Source organism: Hemibagrus wyckioides, linkage group LG26 (assembly GCF_019097595.1).
Source record: "Hemibagrus wyckioides isolate EC202008001 linkage group LG26, SWU_Hwy_1.0, whole genome shotgun sequence".
In the NCBI taxonomy this organism is placed as follows: domain Eukaryota; kingdom Metazoa; phylum Chordata; class Actinopteri; order Siluriformes; family Bagridae; genus Hemibagrus; species Hemibagrus wyckioides.
Window position 1 is genome coordinate 20,240,667 of NC_080735.1, and position 14,297 is coordinate 20,254,963.

Here is a 14,297-nt window from a genome sequence, read left to right on the forward strand (position 1 = left end):
CAATTCATGGATCAAACACCAGTTGTGAATTTTGCCATTAAGCACCTTGTTAGAGAACAGCAAGTTATGCAAAAAGTACCGAAACACTGAGCAGTTGGACATGTGCATTCAAAAGTGGAGAGAAGGTCAAATTAAGTTCACTTGTAAATGTTAAAGTGCATTTTAGGTGCATCCTGAAATTTCACCCGAAAGCCGAATATCCTTTTAATAACCTTTTTGTGTATGTCAGTGGGTTGTTATCTGTATATACCTCAAACAATGGGGCGTGGTACAGGTAATGTCATAAATGTTCACAGATGGCCCACTTCAATGCTAAGAACTCTATTTTACCAGAGTGAAGATGGTATCTCTTTTCTGATGGACTCAGGGTGTGGGAGCCATAGGCAATTACTCTCATCTTCCCCTGCTGTCTCTGGTATAACACCGCACCCAGACCAACTTGGGATGCATCACAATGTAATACAAATGGCTGGGCAAAGTCAGGATATCCAAGGACAGGGGGCTTCATGAGTACATCTACCAGCTGATTCAATACTTCCTGGTGGGAGCTGGTCCACTGTATAGGCGTCTGTGATGGGAAATGGCCCTTATTTTTCTTTCCTGCTTCATATGGTCTTTTCACAGTTGGGTCTGGATTTTGGTTTGGGATGGTGAGGAGGTTGTACAGTGGGTGGGCCACACGGGAGAAGTTGGGGATAAAGGATCTGTAGTAGGAGAGGACCCTGAGAATCTGTCGCACATCACCCACAGTGGTGGGTGTCTTCTCCTTTAATGCCTGCACCGTCACCATCATCTCCCGTCAACAACTTGCCAAGAAATCTCACACTTGATTTAAACAGTACACATTTCTTTGGGGTTAACTTTACTCCATGTTCCTTATTACGCTGGAGAACAAGACGGATATGCTCCAAGTGTTCCTCAAAACTGTGACTGTGTACCAGGTTGTCATCCAGGTATGGGAGGCAGATTGTGTCTATCAGGCCAGTCAAACAGTGCTCCATACTCTTTTGAAACTCTGCAGGTGCTGAACTGAGGCCAAATGGTATGTGCACCCATTCATAGAGCCCCCAGGGAGTGATGAATGCTGTTAGAGGGCGACTCTCCTCATCCAGATAACCTTGGTTGTACACTTTACCCTGGTCTAAGACTGAGAACCATAAACTTCCTCTCAGTGCATCCAACATATCTTGAATTCTTGGTATTGGATGGTGGTCAGGAACTGATTTGCGGTTGAGTCAACACAGAGATGAAGACCACCATCCTTCTTGCGGACACACACCACAGGTGATGAATAGGGGGATCAGGAGGGTGTGATCCACCCTCTTCTCAGGAGATCTTACAGGTACTCCTTAACTTCACTGTGACGAGGCATTGGGACAGATATGTAGGTCTTTTGGAATGGGGTGGTATCATGGATGGTGATATGCATCTTTAGAGATGGTATACAACCCACATCATCACTGTCAAAGGCAAAGGCTTTGACAGTGTCAAAAGTCTCTAAATCTGGGTCACCAATCTTCATTAACTTTACTGCACGATGAGCAGTTTCCACTGTTATCACTCACTTTGTGTGCCAACTGCTTCCTCCCACCTTTAGTACTTCCCTCACTTCGTTTAATGATGGCCTCAATGACGTTGTAGCCAATGATGGGGTCACTGGCAACTGCTGGGTTACTGGACACGAGTATTGTTACTTGTAAATCATTTGTTGTGACGGGGTCACTGCCTAATCTAAAGCTGACTTCAATTCAGCCAATATACGGGATGGGAGTGTCATTAGCAGCAAGAACTGTCAGTGTCTCATCCTCTAGCAACTCTGTTACGGGTCTGACCATGAGTGGAGTACATGCAGTCATTAGAGGGGAGGGGTGTGGTGAAAAACATTTTTCTCTGCTTTCTTTCGGCTCCTCTGCCTGGTTTTCTTGTTCTGTTTGATTACACATTTTACTGTCTTTTGATGAACATTAATAGTCAGCATAGTACTGTTTAACTTCATCATCCTCATCCTTTTCCTCAAGCTCATCTAATGCATACTCTTCCATCTTGATAAGCACCCTCCGTGTCCTGCTGCAGAACTCTCCACTGTCCAGGCCATCACATTTCATGTACCTGCAGACATCCATGAGAGATTCTTCCCCAAGCTGCCACAGAGCTGCACTCACCTCATCACGTAGGATCTGACTGGTGTCCATCTTGCTGAAGGTCGACTCACTGGAAGGAGGGAGGTTGATGGTGCTGGTCACTCTGTTGCCTCCTCCGGGCTGGCTCGCCAAAATATGTTACAATTTTAAGATTGAGGCGGGGCTCGTCCTTGGGGCAACACATTTATTTCTGTAAAAATATGTAAAGACACTTAAATTAGGAGCACTCTCTTTTGTGTGTACACCTGAACTCACTCATCACGTGCTGAACGCCTCCACTCTACTAGCATCCATGCCTAATTCTCAGCCTAGTGTACTACTTAGGGTGCCTCGCTGGTAAAGCTAGGTTCAACACGAATAGCAGTCTTAAAGATACATGCACAGTATTATCAAACAATGTCACAGTAGTTACCTTATTTTCCCCGGATTCAATCTTTACTCAGTTTTAAAAAAATTTAAATGGGGGCAATATTTATCTGTCTCTTTTTAGCAGTACATAACCAATCAGGGCTACAAAAACAATACATTTAGTTCAAATGAATATGAATTCTGCAACTACAACAAATTATTTCTTATCATGGAGATAAAACTGCACCACTTTAATACAGTAAAAGTCATTAGATCCATTAATATTTTGTGAACATCGATTACATACAACATTTAACAATGTAATTAAGTGATTAGTAAGTAGACATGCTGTTAGTGTCTAATAATCAGAAATAGACAAAAAATTAGGATATATATTACCTGTGACTGTGAGTGTTACTCCTGGATAAAAGAGGTATTTATCTTTTGTTCTCTTTTTCTCTCCTAAGACTCTAACACAGTACATGTGTTCATCTGTTTCCTTCACATCACTCAGTCTGAGGGAGAAGTGATTCTGTCCATGTTCTAGATACTGAACTCTGCCTGAGTAACCTGGTTCATTACGCAGATTATTCCACTCTTTACCCTCAACTGCCCTCAACTTACCCTCAATCTTCCACCTACCTATAATCTGTTGGATGTGTGTAAGTGAGGTTCATAATCACAGTAGCTCCTTTTAAAGCACAGAGATTTTCCTGGTTGTAGTTCTTACTCCATTTATTCCCCAGAGCTGCTGAAACATGATAGATGAAAGAGGTGATTAGAGGTCATTATCCTGAACCCCATCAAACACTCAGTTAGCTCACAGCTTCATGTTTTTCCTCTGGAACTCCTCAGATATGTCAGAAATAAACTGCTGTGTGTGCTGCTGTTACAGAAACACAATAAATGGGGTACTGTGATGAAACAGAGTTACTGTTACTATGCCAATGCTGATTAATTTATTATAATAGCATGACCTTCAACAGTTTTATTTCTGTTATACCACAGACAGTTTAAAAAAACTGCTTTATGAAAGAATGACATATTCGTTTACAGTTATATTTAATGTTGTGAGATGTACTGTGATGTCATGACCGACCCCAAAATAACTGATCCACAAACCCAGCAAACACTGTGGCCTATAGACATGCCCACCACTGACTATCTCCAACACAATATTGCAGAATAGTGGCACCTTTTCCTAGAAGATGCCAAAGTATGTTAGAGACCATACCTAAACAAACAGCATCATGAAAGATAATCTGTTTATATAGAGCATCTACTGTGCATGTCCCTGTGAATGAGCTGTTACTATAGAAACAATAACGTATCAAATATAAACCTGTAATCTGTTTAAGTTGCTGTTATAGAGAATTAATCAACACCTTGTGACCAATCAGAATCCTGATTTCAACAGCACTGTGGTGAAAGGGATGTTAAAATCAAGGAAGAAAAGTATTATTAGTGAATATATAAGAAATAAAAATAGGCATCAGCTGAGAGAAGAGCAGCAGTTGAAACATGATGATGAGAGAAATCCTCCAAGAAAAAAATACCACCTCAGAGCTGCATATTAATATTCAATTCAATTCAATTCAGTTTATTTTGTATAGCGCCTTTTACAATGAACATTGTCTCAAAGCAGCTTTACAAAAGAAGAAAACAGAGAAAAAGGAGGGGGAAATGAAAAATAATAATAAAAAATAAAAATAAGTAATTAACTAGAAATAAGAATAAATTATTAAATTCTATAATTAGACTATTTTATCCCTAATGAGCAACCCTGTGGCGACGGCGACCGTGGCAAGGAAAAACTCCCTGGGATGGAAAGGAAGAAACCTTGAGAGGAACCAGGCTCAGAAGGGAACCCATCCTCATTTGGGTGACACTAAAGAGTAAATAATGTAACTGTAACTGATTAATGTTCTTTCTACAACAGCAATCAATGACTATGAGGAACTATTAGGTCAGTGTAGTTTCTAAGGTCATTATAGACACTAATTCTTTGCTGTCACAGGCTGACAGATGAAATGGCAGATCTGTGACAGTGTGAAAGTCCCCAAGTGGCTCTGTCCATGGCTGTCTCCTGGTCCACATAGATCCATCCACAGCATCAGTGGGCATCATCAAGCGGCGAGACTCAGACCAGGGGTAGGGCAGTGGTCACACTGGAAACTGGCAAACACTGGGAGCTCAGGAGTGGGGTGTATAGCTCCACAGAGAAGGTAGAGAGAGAAAGAGAAAGATATTAAGTTTCTGATCATGTGATGCTTAAAGACAGTGTAGAATTATGTGTAAAGTGCAGGCAGGACTCCGGCAAGACTAGCTATGACAGCATAACTAAAAGGGAGAGCCAGAAGGTCACAGACATGAAGGCTTCCCAGGACATCCAACCACTTCACAGTCAGCAAACCTGAGTGACTTGTGAGGGTGGTAAGATGACAGCATCCAAACATCCCAGTTCACCAAACACTCTATGACCATGAACCTTCCAGATCTGCTCCTTTACCTAAGAAAACTATACATTAAAAGCTCGACTAAACAAATGTATCTTCAGCCTAGACTTAAACATTGAGACTGTGTCTGAATCCCCAACACTAATTGGAAGGCTGTTCCATAACTGTGGGGCTTTGAAAGAAAAAGCTCTGCCCCCTGCTGTAGCCTTTGCTACTTGAGGTACTACCAAGTAACCAGCACCCTTTGATCGGAGTAGGCGTGGCGGATCATAAAAGACTAAAAGATTGCTCAAGTACTGCTGCATGAGACCATTTAGTGCTTTAAAAGTCAGTAAGAGTATTTTATAATCAATGAGAAATTTGACTGGGAGCCAATGTAGTGTGGCTAAGATAGGAGTGATGTGTTCATATCTTCTGGTTCTAGTTAGGACTCTAGCTGCTGCATTCTGGACTAACTGGAGCTTGTGTATGCTCCTACTGGAACATCCAGACAGTAAGACATTACAATAATCCAACCTAGAGGTAACAAAAGCATGAACTAATTTTTCTGCATCAGCGACAACATATTTCTTATCTTAGCGATATTCCTAAGATGGAAGAAGGCTACCCAAGTGATATTATCTACATGAGCTTGAATGAAAGACCAGAATCAATAATCACACCAAGATCTTTTACTGCTGGACAAGATGAAACCAAAAGACCATCCACCATTACTCTGTAATCAGAAAGCTCACTTCTAACTGCTTGTGGTCCTTGTACTAGCACCTCTGTCTTGTCCAAATTAAGTAGTAGGAAGTTAGTGGCCATCCAATGTCTACTGTCCTTTACACATTCTTCTATCTTAATAAGCTGGTGTCTCTCATCTGATTTAGCTGAAACATATAGCTGTGTGTCATCGGCATAACAGTGGAAGCTAATACCATGTTTACGAATAATTGCACCAAGGGGTAACATATATAGGGAGAAAAGCAGTGGGCCTAAGACAGAACCTTGTGGAACACCGAACATAACCTTGGTATGCATGGAGAAGTCACCATGTAGATCTACAAACTGATAACGGTCAGTCAAATAAGACCTGAGCCAGGAGAGGGCTGTTCCTTTAACACCAACAACATGTTCTAATCTATCAAGTAGAACAGTGTGGTCAGTGGTGTCAAAAGCTGCACTAAGATCGAGTAACACCAGTAAGGAGACAGAACCCTGATCAGAAGCCAGTAACAGGTCATTGACCACTTTAACCAGTGCTGTCTCTGTGCTATGATGAGGCCTAAATCCTGACTGATACATTTCATAAATGTTATTTCTATGCAGGTCTGAACATAACTGCTGTGCTACAGCCTTTTCTAGGATCTTGGAGATAAAGGGCAGGTTTGATATCGGTCTATAGTTAGACAGCTGACGGGGTCGAGGTCCGGTTTTTTAATCAAGGGTTTGATAACTGCTAGCTTAAAAGATTTAGGCACATAGCCAGTGCTTAGGGAAGAATTAATTACTTTTAGAAGGGGTTCAGTAGCTACTGGTAATATCTGTTTAAGGAAAGATGTGGGTAAAGGCTCTAGGATGCAGGTAGAAGATTTTGAAGAAGAAATTAGTGAAATTAGATCAGGCTCTTGAAGTGGAGTGAAGCACTCTAAGCTCTGATCAGAAATAGTTATATTATCTAAAGGATAATCTATCAAATAATATGGTTTTAAATTAATAGTCTGAATTTTTTGCCTGATATTGTCAATTTTTTCATTGAAGAAATTCATGAAGTCATTGCTACTAAATGTAGATGGTGTGCGCTTTTCTACAGTGGTTTTACTCCTAGTTAGCTAAATAAAAATTTTGGATTGTTTTTGTTATCTTCGATTGGGGCAGAGAGATACACTGATCTAGCAGTACTAAGAGAATTTTTGTATCTCAGAAGGCTTTCCTTCCACGCAATCTGGAATACTGCTAATTTAGTTTGACGCCATTTACGCTCTAGTTTCCTAGCTGATTGTTTTAAAGCTCGTGTGTGGTCGTTGTACCAGGGTGCTAGTTTCTTGTCTTTATTTTTTTTTCTTTTAAGTTGAGCTACAGTGTCTAGGGTGTTCCGAAATAATGACTCCAAGTAATCAGTCGCCTGGTCAAGTTCTGTAGGGTCAGAAGGTGAACCAATCATGTGTGATAATTCTGGGAGACTATCGGTAAATCTCTCTGCAGTAGCAGACGTAAATATACGCTTCATATGGTAATGCGCCAAGTTGCGCATCTTGTGACTAAGACGCATTCTATAAATGTTCTAATAAGAACATTTATACATAGAACTCTTCTCATAAAGCAGTAAACTCACTTTGGTTATTTCTTCAGATACAAACAGCTTCTCAAATGACTTTTCACAAGTGCATATAGACACCAAAAAATCACCTAAGACTGAAAATATTGCTGAGAAGTAGTTACATAAAAGTCACATAAAAGTTTCTCTTCCTTTTTTTGGTTGATTAACAAAACTATTTTTGAAGTTTTAAAGTTTCAGAGCTTGCTACTCTGATAAATACTTAACATGAGTCAACAGCATACAATATAGAACTGAAAGCATAAGCTACATTATTCAATGAATTCTGAATTATGAAACAGTGATCTGCTTTTGTCAATGTAGACGCTAGGTTAAAATCTGTCATAAGCTTTAAACTGACCGTTACATCTTTACATCACTCTCTTCATTCCACTGTGTGAACTTCAGCACTACCAGCTCTTCTGTCGTTCAATGTAAGTGATAAAAACTTACACAAGGCTTACATCTGAAAACAAAAACAGTAGTAGAGCTCATCTGTCCTGTCAACATCACTGCCCTGAACATTCTGCACCATGTTTTTACAGATTTTCTCTATAAAAGACAGAAAAAAAGTATGCAGTGAAGATTCAGGTCTACTTCAGTTTAATGGGATGATGAGATTTGACACAGTGTGAGGAGATTTTAGATAAAAGATAAGTACCAGGCCATCATGCCAACAATATTGCTGTTAGTTTTCATATTGGACAGCAGATGTCAGTCTGGAATGAAATTTACCCTTAATCATATGAGAGTGGTGTGTTAGTGTAGAAAATACACTACACTGATATTTCCACATGTGAAATACATCAGAAAATATTTAGACAGAGATAGAAAGAGACAGAGAGAGAGAGAGAGAGAGAGAGAGAGAGAACTTTTTCCATAAAAGTGACTCATTATAGATAGCGATTAAAAAAACTGTTAAGTAGGTGTGGGGTGTGAGACACAACAGTGACCATTTAAAACCCACATCCTACCTCTCTCACACACACACACACACACACACACACACACACACACACACAGCAGTATGCAGCAGTGAGAGCACATTATCACTCGATCTTAAATACATTTGCAGAACCCCGAGTTTCAATTCATTATGGAGACGAAGAAATTTTTCAGCACCATTTTCATCCTGCTTGCTGGTAAGGTGTTAAGATTTTTTGAAGTTTTCTGATCAACCTATTAAACTGTTGCTTTCCTGTACCTTAAATTGAGCCTAGCTGGCTTTTTTTTTTTTTTTTTAAAAATAAAGAAAAAGAAGGGAAAAAAGAAAAACTTGTGTTCTTATGTGTAGTGTCAGTTCAGGGTGTCATGCTGAATGATGGTGTCCATGAGGAAGGAAGAGAAGGCAATTCTGCGGTCATCAGATGTTCTTATGCTGAACAATATAAAACCTCTCCAAAATATTTCTGTAAAAAAAACCATGAACACTGTGAGACTCTTCTAAAAACTGATGGTCAGAATGACTGGAAGCTGGAAGGAAGACTGACTCTGTTTGACAACAAAGAGAAAAATGTGTTTGTGGTGAACATCGGTAACCTGAGTGTCCAGGATGCAGGACGATACGGCTGTGGAGTCGAAACAACAGGACAAGACCTGATTACTGTAGTCCACCTGACTGTGATGAAAGGTATGAGTTACACATTTCTACATTATTATTAATAATATTATTATTCATGAATATTATTTATTTATTTGTTTGTTTATTTATTTATTTACATTTTTGTTGTACATTTTGAAGAGTAAAACTCAGCTCAAAAGTAATATTTACCTACATTATTGACTCGAGTCTCAAGTGATTATACTAGAGATTTTCTTTATGCACACACAAAAAAAGCAAAGCACTAAACAAAAGCTGGTTTTATTTTATTTTATTTTATTTTATTTTATTTTATTTTATTTTATTTTATTTTATTTTATTTTATTTTATTTTATTTTATTTTATTTTATATAATGTCAGAGCCTTGTTACATTTATCAAGTTTTCTTACCTGAATGACTTCAGGATTAAGAACACAGCAACTTACCATTCTATTAAAGAGAGGCTGGTGGGGGAATAAATATTTATAACTGTTATACGATTAGTGAGAACAGAAACAAACTCATCATCAATAAACATAACTAAAAGGTGCTTCACCTTTCTGTACCAAGGTCATGTTGAAGGACAAAGTGAAGTCACAGCTGCAGGCCACAAACTGAGCGGTTAATGACGGAGAACATGTGTTTGCCCGTGGTTTGCAGTGACGAGCAAATGTGTGAAAGTGTAGCAGTGAATTTTAAGTGGAACATACAAACATTTAGAAATACACACCCTTGTGTGTAGGAGGAAAAAAATTACTTTAAATTAAATAAAATTTCTTAATCTCAGTGCACCTCACAACACTGGAAAGATGCTGATGTGTGATGTGTGTTAGTGGCGATTTAACGTGGAAGTGTTTGTGTGTGATCAACAGAAAGGACCGTTTCAGAAGCAACATACAGATCAGGAAGTGTGACAGCGAGCACAGGAAGTTCTACTCAGCCCACAGCATCGCAGTCACTATCAGGTATGGAGTAAGATGATCTTTCTAAGCACAGAAAAACATTTCTGAAAGCAGAAATGAAGGCACTCAGCTAACCTGGGGATACTTTGTTATGACACATTGCTTGTATGTCTGGTTTTGACGTTGGTTCATCAAGTTCATTAGTTCAGATGTTTCGGTTTTGACTCTGAACGTGTGTGTGTGTGTGTGTGTGTGTGTGTGTGGTCGGGTATGTTAATTCTGCACTGTCTAAATTGGAAACTTAAGTTAAAACCACAATTTTACTTACACAGGGTCAAAAGATCACACACACACACACACACACACACACACACACACATCTCACTTCCCCCCAACGCTGACCAGTCTGTGTTGTGTTTTATTCTGAAAACCACTGTGGTTTACACAGGTTCGCATAAACTCTGTCTTCATTCCCCACTCTCACTGTTCAATTACATTTTATCGTATCATTTTAATCCATTATTATTATATATATATATATATATTTGTTTAGATTTTACAGGCATCTTTTATTATATTGGAGGGGCTTTTGGTGCAGTACTGCTGGTGTTGTCAGTCACTTTCTGTGTCTTTAAATGCAGAGTAATTCAGAGCAGTGCAGGTACATTTTAATCCTCTTCATAACATACAGTACATTTTATACAAGTATAAACAATTAAATCGAGATAATTTGCTCTCTCTCTCTCTCTCTCCCTCTCTCTCACACACACACACACACTATCTCTCCCTCTCTCTCTCTCTCACACACACACTCTCTCTCTCTCTCTCTCTCTCTCTCTCACACACACACACACACACACACACTCTCTCTCTCTCTCTCTCTCTCTCACACACACACACTCTCTCTCTCTCTCTCTCTCTCTCTCTCTCACACACACACACACTCTCTCTCTCTCTCTCTCTCTCTCTCTCACACACACACACACACACTCTCTCTCTCTCTCTCTCTCTCACACACACACACTCTCTCTCTCTCTCTCTCTCACACACACACTCTCTCTCTCTCTCTCTCTCTCTCTCTCACACACACACACTCTCTCTCTCTCTCTCTCTCTCTCTCTCTCTCACACACACACACACACTCTCTCTCTCTCTCTCTCTCAGGCACAACTTGGCCCAATTCAGTGGAGGACATGAAGGTTTGTATTTATTTTTATATTAATGCACTTAGAATACTTAAAAAGACGCAGTTGCAGTTATTTTTGTTATTTTTGTTATTTTTTTTACCTTTGTATAATTTCAGGATGTCTGTGTATATGAGGATATACAGCAGAGCAATCCTGCAGAAGAGGAAGCCTCAGAAACCCCAGACATAATGTTCAGTCCTAACTCTTATTCAGCGTGCAAGTCAATATACGCCAAATTAACCAAACCAAAGCAAGTGTCCTGTAGTATAAGACTGGACACTGACCCCAACGAGAATCTCACAGAACCAAAATACTATATGTTTGAAGAATTTCCAGATGCTGGAGATTTCAGTCATTCTAGGGGATACAATGACACATATTCAACTGTACCCAGAGCTATTAATAACTCAAGTCCAGTCTACTCAGTAATCGTCTTTTCCAAAACTGCCATTAGTTCTGATTACACAAATGTGGTGCCACCAAAACATGATGATAAAATCTCTACATGATTGATTTGTTTCTAGTGTAGGGACAGAGTGCTGGAAAGAGGTGATTCCAGACACTGATCAATACTGGGGCATAGGCTATGTACACGGTATTTATGTATGTATGCATTTATTTGCTAAAAACTAGACTTTTTATGAACTAACTAACTAACTAGCCCCCTAAATAAACAAATTGCCTCAAAAGCATTCACTGATGTGAGTAAATCACATAATTTGTAGCTGTATGCCAAAATAGAAGAGATAAGCCAGCCTTCTTTTAGCAGTTAACAAGCTAGCATTATTGTTTAAATCTGCACCAAGTAAATGTGTTATTTGTTATTTATTTATAGTTATTCAACTAAATAGCTATTTACACCACTACTTATTAACAAAGTGAGAAGTGTCTGATTGCTAGATACCTCAGATCTCCTCAGTCCAACATTTACGGCTTTTCACAGATGCCCTTATCCACAGCAACTTACATTTTTACCTCATTTTATACAACTGAGCAATAGAGGGTTAAGGGCCTTGCTCAGGGCCCGGCAGTGGCAGCTTGGTGGGCCTGGGTTTCGAATCACAACCTTCTGATCAGTAGTTCAACACCTTAACCTGTAAGGTCCACATCTGAAAACACACAAAAGGTGTCGTATTCAGATGTTTTGGCCAATCCAGTGTTCATCTACTTCAGAGTGATAAGTAACGATGGACAAGCTGAAAAATTGACAATCTTTATTAAAGTACAGATGTCAGGACTCCATTACCCATCAGCCCCTGCACATCAGAAGACTGGAAGCACTCTTGTGTTGCCTTGAGTTGTGTATTGCTGTCATGTTATGCTTTTGTTGTATTGGTTCCTGTTCATTGTTTTTATTTGTGTTGCACCAATTAAACCTTATCTGCACTTCAACTGTATCAGCCTCCGACTTCAGTACCTGAGAAAACCTGAAAAAACATCTTTACATACATTTACATATTATTTTGTTAGTGTCAACAACTTACCTCTTTATTTAACCAAGTGTAGTGTAAAAGCTTTTATTGTGTTACTATTCATAAAGCATTTTCTTTAATAATTAAAAAGAAACGTCTTTACACAGTACAATATTGTAGCTCTAATCTTCATGTTGTTCATAATGGAAATAAAAGATCAAACTACATGCAATGTAAAAATATTTTATAGTATTTGTTTGTTACCTATAAAGTAAATCTAAACATTATTCAAACCTTGTTTCAAAATTTACTTACAATTTACTTAGATCCTTACTTTACTTAGATAGACTGATATCACTGAATATGAATATGAATGTCTATAACAATGTGCTGATTCTGTGCTGTCTAAATAGGAAACCACAGAAAACACAAGATGGAGTCAAATGATCACAGAGCATCTACATGCATGCAAGCGCACACACACACACACACACACACACACACACACACATGCACACACACACACACACACAAACACACACATGCACACACACAGCACCCATATCTAACCTTAAGTATAATCACAGTAAAATGAAACCTCTTTTAGGGTTTTTATTTGTTTGTTTTTAATAATTTCTGCATCTCAAAACTTTCTCACCCACTTTTTACTCACCCACCTAACACACACACACACACACACACACACACACACACTCTCACTTCCCCCTCAACTCTAGCCAGCAGTCTGGTCTGATTCTGAAATCACTGTGTTTTAATAAGCTACACATAAACTCTGTCTTTATTTTTATATGTTTTAAATATTATTAACTTTGTGTAGGTTTTTCATCTTCTCCAGCAACATCATGAACCTTATAGCTGTGAGTGGGATTCTTTTCAAATGTAAGTATGATTTTTTTTTTTCTTTTCTGTGATTTATGCACAATACAAAATTGATTCAGAAATAATAATAATAATAATAATAATAATAATAATAATGTTATTATTATTATTATTATTATTATTATTATTATTATTATTATTATTATTATTATTATTATAAAACAGTCTTTAAATAACAATATACAAAGGTAAAATAATAGCAAACTGGAATAAGCAAAAATGCAAAACTATTTTTAAGTTTTATCCGTGATTTAATTGATTTATCTGAAACATGCTCATAGAGTGTAGAGGTGGAGACTTTACCTGTATTATATTTGTGGTACAATATTTTCTTTTACAGTTTTATTTTCTCAATAATATATTTTACCTGGTAAACTGAGCGTGTAACTTTTACCCAAACAATCTACTGACACTCATTTATAATTGTCTGACTGTAAAGCTGGCAGAATGAGAAATATGAACAAGGCAGTGATGTCTGAACTGCAACTTTAAAATAATTTTCTGTAAAATAATTTCAGTTCTTTGTAAAAACATGCACTTTAAATATGAATTATGTCCTCTTAAGTCTTTCTCTCAGCTGTACCCAGTGTGGTGTCAGGAGGAGTCAGAGTGAAAGGACCACTAGGAGGAAATGTTTCTGTTCACTGTTCATACCCCAAAGAAAATGAGAATGTCGAAAAGTACTTCAATAAAGGCAAACCTGAAACACAGCTTGTGAGACTGGAGGGCACAGAAATGTGGCTCCAGGACAGCAGATTCTCTCTGAAGGATGATGAGGAGAACCGTAACTATCAGGAACCTGAGTGTGGAGGATGCTGGGCTTTATTGGTGCGGGGTGAAGAAGTGGGTCAGGGATATTCGGACAGAGGTTAACCTCGATGTAGTGCAAGCTGAAGTGCAAGCTGTAACCACTGAAAATGGTGAGAAGTGAGATCTCACATTCTTGAAATTTTGCATGATCTACTGATCCACATAACCTTTGTATGTTCTTTTTATGTTCCATAGCCCACATAACCTTTGTATGTTGTTTTTATGTTCCATAGTATAAAATATTTATAAATGTAAAAAACAC

The 14,297-nt window shown here is 38.5% G+C and overlaps 1 protein-coding gene across 2 annotated transcripts; it reads left to right on the forward strand.

The window, feature by feature from the left end:
- The first annotated feature begins 8,264 nt into the window (after window positions 1-8,264).
- LOC131347019 (uncharacterized) lies at window positions 8,265-11,911 on the forward strand. 2 transcript variants are annotated; one of them, XM_058380850.1, is made up of 6 exons: window positions 8,265-8,386; window positions 8,539-8,874; window positions 9,697-9,789; window positions 10,280-10,387; window positions 10,891-10,925; window positions 11,030-11,911. In XM_058380850.1, exons 1-6 carry the CDS (start codon window positions 8,341-8,343, stop codon window positions 11,420-11,422), a joined length of 1,011 nt encoding a protein of 336 aa, XP_058236833.1. In that variant the 5' UTR covers window positions 8,265-8,340; the 3' UTR covers window positions 11,423-11,911. The 2 variants fall into 2 exon arrangements, with proteins under 2 accessions (XP_058236833.1, XP_058236834.1); XM_058380851.1 differs by lacking the exon at window positions 10,280-10,387.
- The last annotated feature ends 2,386 nt before the right edge of the window (window positions 11,912-14,297 follow it).

Excerpts from the sequence above, each read along its gene's own strand:
- LOC131347019 (XM_058380850.1), top strand. The coding sequence starts at position 8,341 with ATGGAGACGAAGAAATTTTTCAGCACCATTTTCATCCTGCTTGCTG. Across the intron at positions 10,388-10,890 it reads AGTAATTCAGAGCAGTGCAG|GCACAACTTGGCCCAATTCA; the intron begins GTACATTTTAAT and ends TCTCTCTCTCAG. Across the intron at positions 10,926-11,029 it reads ATTCAGTGGAGGACATGAAG|GATGTCTGTGTATATGAGGA; the intron begins GTTTGTATTTAT and ends GTATAATTTCAG.